Source organism: Sinocyclocheilus rhinocerous, unplaced genomic scaffold, assembly GCF_001515625.1.
Source record: "Sinocyclocheilus rhinocerous isolate Xijiao unplaced genomic scaffold, SAMN03320098_v1.1 scaffold1589, whole genome shotgun sequence".
Lineage (NCBI taxonomy): Eukaryota > Metazoa > Chordata > Actinopteri > Cypriniformes > Cyprinidae > Sinocyclocheilus > Sinocyclocheilus rhinocerous.
In genome coordinates, this window is record NW_015648634.1 from 248,856 (window position 1) to 253,629 (window position 4,774).

The 4,774-nt window shown below is 38.8% G+C and overlaps 1 protein-coding gene across 5 annotated transcripts in view; it reads right to left on the bottom strand.

Moving 5' to 3' along the window:
- Nucleotides 1-4,774, bottom strand: part of LOC107710078 (serine/threonine-protein kinase TBK1-like) — a 23,364-nt gene that overhangs the window by 10,900 nt on the left and 7,690 nt on the right. For all 5 annotated transcript variants that reach the window (XM_016514785.1, XM_016514781.1, XM_016514784.1 and 2 more), the window contains 5 exons: nucleotides 2,933-2,991; nucleotides 2,712-2,803; nucleotides 1,765-1,866; nucleotides 1,590-1,668; nucleotides 591-712 (listed from right to left, as the gene is read on the bottom strand). In XM_016514785.1, coding sequence (XP_016370271.1) covers nucleotides 591-712; nucleotides 1,590-1,668; nucleotides 1,765-1,866; nucleotides 2,712-2,803; nucleotides 2,933-2,991 — 454 coding nt within the window. The remainder of the gene's footprint in view (nucleotides 1-590; nucleotides 713-1,589; nucleotides 1,669-1,764; nucleotides 1,867-2,711; nucleotides 2,804-2,932; nucleotides 2,992-4,774) is intronic.

A 4,774-nucleotide genomic window follows, 5' to 3' on the forward strand; every position in this document is an offset into this window, starting at 1 on the left:
AGAAATTAAGCGGTGCGTTGATCTGCTAGTCGGGGGTCTATCATGCCGAGAACTCTGCTCATGTGTTTGCATAATGATGCATTTAAAAGTTAATGACCAAAAGTATCATTATAAAAGTTCACAGTGTTGCCGCACATGAAATATAACGTGGATAACATTACATTTATATTTTTTCCATCAAGTTAGACATTGATTATTTATCACTCAAATCCGTTTATCTACCTGTCCGTTGGTCGCGTATATCCGCCATGTTTGTAGTTTAACACTTTTAATGCGTGTTTGTAGTTCTAATTGAATCCTCGTCCACCACGCAATGTGTTGTGGGCAATATTAGCCGTTAGAGTGTGCGTCGATCTGCACTTACAATTCTAACCGGAAGTAGTAGACCATAGGCATACTTTTTTTAAACATACTATGATTTGGGACATACTAATTCTATTTTCGAGTACTATTTAGGATGGATAGTATGCGAATTGGGACGCAGCAATTGTTTTTTTGCAGTGTTACAAACAGCGCTTTGCCCCGTTTGTTTTGAGGAAACGAGACGTTTGGTTCTCCAGTGTGATGAATGTTGAAGCAGAAACGCTCACTTCCTGTCTTCAGGGTGCGTTCCCACTTGCTGTGTCCACGTGTCGGTCAGACTTCCTCCCGGCAGGAACATGCTGCTGATGTCCTGAAGCGTCTGCTCCATGGAGCCCAGAGAGCTGGAGAGCTGCACACAGAGCGGACATGATGAACACTAGTGTTAATTTCGTCAACGAACTTTACGAAAGATGTTCGTTGACAAGCTTTTTTCCCATGACTAAGACGAGACGATGACGAGACGATAATAAGGTCAATAAACGATAACTGTGACTATATCAACATGCAATATCGTTGACGATAAAATACGTGACTAAAAAGTAATTTTTATCTCTTTTTATTTTTGTCGAAAAACACCCCTCTACTACGTGAGCTTTCATGTTTGCGGTTGCCAGATCTCAAGAGTTCAACTCCCCAAATCAGAGCTTCTCCGTTAAACGGATATAGGGGTGGGCGATATACCGGTACACTTTATTAACCAGTAGAAATGAATTTCTAATTGTAAAATGTATAGGCCTTGTATGTGTCAAAATGCCCGTCTTTGCAAGTATCCTCATAAACACAGTAATTTCGGTCTTAAGTGAACGCAAACAGCTGAGAAAGAAAACACATGTGTAACAGTATATTGGATACGGGCAGCTCTTAAAGTGACAGCAGTCTAATATTCCTGCTGTCTGTCATTCATGTTAATCAAACAACAAAAGAGAGAAAATCTCTCACTGCTAATTTTGAGTGAAATAATCTTTTTTTTTTTTTATCAGTTTACCCATTATACAGCATGACGAAAATGTGAAAAAGTTTTCATCGACTAAAACTACACTAAAATGCTCAGTCATTTAGTTGACTAAAACTTGACTGAACAAAAACAGGACAAGTTGACTAAATATGATGATAACTAAAAAGTGCATTTGACACAGGAATAAGACTAAGACTAAATTAAAAAATGAACACGCTTTCATGAAGAGCTCTGAACTTTCATTAGACTTTGAGAATCATCAGCATCTCACCCGCATCACCTTCTTCCTCATGTCCCGGATCTCATCGTACTCCGCCAACAGGAGGTTTCCCTGCATCAGAGCGTCACACCTGAAACACACACACACACGCACGCACACACAAGGAGCTCATGAGGATCTCGTGTGATCTCGCTCAGAGCTCCGTCTGAACTCACGCGTCACTCACAGCTGCTCGGTTCGCTCCAGCGTCTGGCTGCAGTAGTTACACATGTGAATCACCTCCGTCTTCTTGTGCGCCGTCTCACTGTACTCGTCTCTGATCAGCTCGCTGAAACACAATGTTCATATAGCGCCGCTTACAGAATGATTCACAGCAGCTTCACACAAATAAACAGGAAAATAACAGTGATAATGTGGCAAAAAAGCTACAGAAGACAACTCTTCAGAATGATTCAGTTGAACATTGTTTCAGTTCAGTTCAATGACAGTGTTAATGTTGTTGATTGCAGTTGTAAAGAAGCTCTACAGAAGACAATAGAGTCATTCTTCAGAATGATTCAGTTCAATGTTCAATCGTTTCAGTTCAGTAACAGTGTTAATGTTGAAAAATCCATCAATTATAAAAGGAATTCAATTTTGATTCAGTTCAGTGATTCAATGATTCAGTTCAATGTTTAATCAGTTCGATTCAATAAGTGTTAATGATGCAAAATTCATCAATTATGAAACAAATTCAATGTAAAGCAGCTCCAAAGAAGACAATATTATTCAGCTCAATTCAGTTTAATTTTCAGTTCACTTGAATAACAGCTCATTTTCAACTATGAAACAAGTTCAATTTCAGCTGTAAAGCAGCTCTACAGAAGACTATAGTGATTCAGTTCAGTTCAATATCAGTGTCAATGTTTCAAAATTAATCAATTATGAAACAAATTTTTTTTGCAGCTGTAAAACAGCTCAGAGTCATTATCCAGAATGATTCAGTTCAGTGTTGATTCATTCAGATCAATTCAGTTAATTTTGATTCAATCCAGTTTAATTTCAATTGTGAAAAGTTTCTGTTTTTCTGTTGTCATTTCTGTTGTAAAGCAGCTCTATAGAAGACAATAGTGAATCAATTCAGTTTGATTCATCAGCGCGAGTCGCTTCGTTTCGTGTGATTCATGAACTCACATCAGGCCTCGGACGCCTTTCCTCACCAGCTCCTGGTACAGAAGCAAAGAATCGGACGTCTTCCACAGATATCCAACGTCACCTGCGAATGTCTGAGCAGAAACACGACCAACAGCGATCGAAACATCCCATAAATCATCTATATTTCTGACCAAACTCAGATTAAGAGACTCTAAAAGCAGCATCTCTGATTTTTACTTCTACAGGAAGTAGTTTTTTACCTTGGCGTAGCTGGCGTCCAGATCCAGGTCGTAGCGCGGCTGTACTTTAGGTGGGCTGGCTGCAAACACCGACCATCGTTATTAGAAAAAGAATGGTTATTAAAGGGTTAGTTCACCCAAAAATGGAAATTAGCCCATAAATTACTCACCCTCAATTCATCCTAGGTGTATATGACTTTCTTCTTTCAGACGAATCCAGTCGGAGTTATATTAAAAATTGTCTTTGATCTTTCAAGCTGTTTCATGGCACTCAGCGGGTGTTGCATGCATCAGTCAAAAAGAAGTTAAATAAAAAGCGCCCATCCATAAAAAAAGTGTCTCACACGGCTCCGGGGGGTGAACAAAGGCCTCCTGTAGCGAATCGATGCATTTTTGTAAGAAAAATATCCATATTCAAAACGTAATAATCACTTTAATCTAGCTTGCGCCAGCAGTTGTAGACGGAAGCAGTTCCAGGGGAATGATGTATGAGGTCGGCGTTGCGCATGCGCCGCTCAGAAGTGACGAACGCGGAAGCGCAGCGGGGAGATCAAAACAAAGGTCACTAATTAGAAGTACAAAACGAGGATTTGTAAAGAAGAATGTCGGAGGACTTCGATATAAGCCAAGAGGAGACTGGTATTCCTTTGCTAAAGTAAGGAAACTTTGCTTCCTTTGATCCTGTAAACAAACGTTGGTTTTCACGAGACTCACCGGCGCACTTGAAAGTTCAAAGACAATTTTTAATATAACTCCGACTGGATTCGTCTGAAAGAAGAAAGTCATATACACCTAGGATGACTTGAGGGTGAGTAATTTCTGGGCTAATTTTCATTTTTGGGTGAACTAACCCTTTAACAAATAGAGGCCGACCGATTGATCGGTTTTGCCGATTAATCGGCACCGATAGTTGATTGCTTTTCCGGGTTGCGTCCGTTGCTGGAGTGGCTGAGAAGTGTGAAAGCGACCTCTTCAGATATCGATTTAAACGACAACGATACTGTGTGTATACAGTATCCAATAGTGCATGTTTTCATATCATTACTAAGTAATTAATTTGTTGACTAGATGCTGCATTAGTGGAGAAAGAACAGCAGTATGTTTGCAATCAATGCCGAGAGGACACGAACATTAGCAGCACCTCCAGCAGTTAAAACAATGTGACCAAAACACACGCAAGTCCGACCCAAATGCTTAATGTCTCAATTGTTACCATCTAATTGCGTCCAGCTGGTCACATTAATGTATTTGTTATCGAGCGAAGTTGAATATTTAAAGCTAGCATGAGAAAGCAAACTGATTTGTGACACTGGACCACAAAACCAGTCTTAAGTGTCAATTTTCAAAATTGGGATTTATATATATCATCTGAAAGCTGAATAAATAAGCTTTCCATAGATATATGGTTTGTTAGGATATGACAATATTTGGCTGAGATACAACTATTTGAAAATCTGGAATCTGAGGGTGCAAAAAAATCAAAATATTGAGAAAATCATCTTTAAAGTTGTCCAAATGAAGTTCTTAGCAATGCATATTATGTGTGTGATCCCTAAATATCAGTTGATTAATTTTATCGGCCAGTGTGGTCCAACTAGGGCTGGGTTTTGACACAAATTTCACGATTCGATTCGATTCTCATTCACAAGCTTGCGATTCGATTCAATATCGATTCTTTTGGATACATATCAGGTACAGTACATGCCAAATTTTCTCAAAGAAAAACTAAATCTCTCAACTAATGCTGTAAAATATACATGAGAGTCAGTTGGTACTACATTACTATAATATCGAAGGTTAAAATTTACTGATTTGTAGTACAATGAAGTTTTTAAAATAATAACGTTAGAATTACATAATATT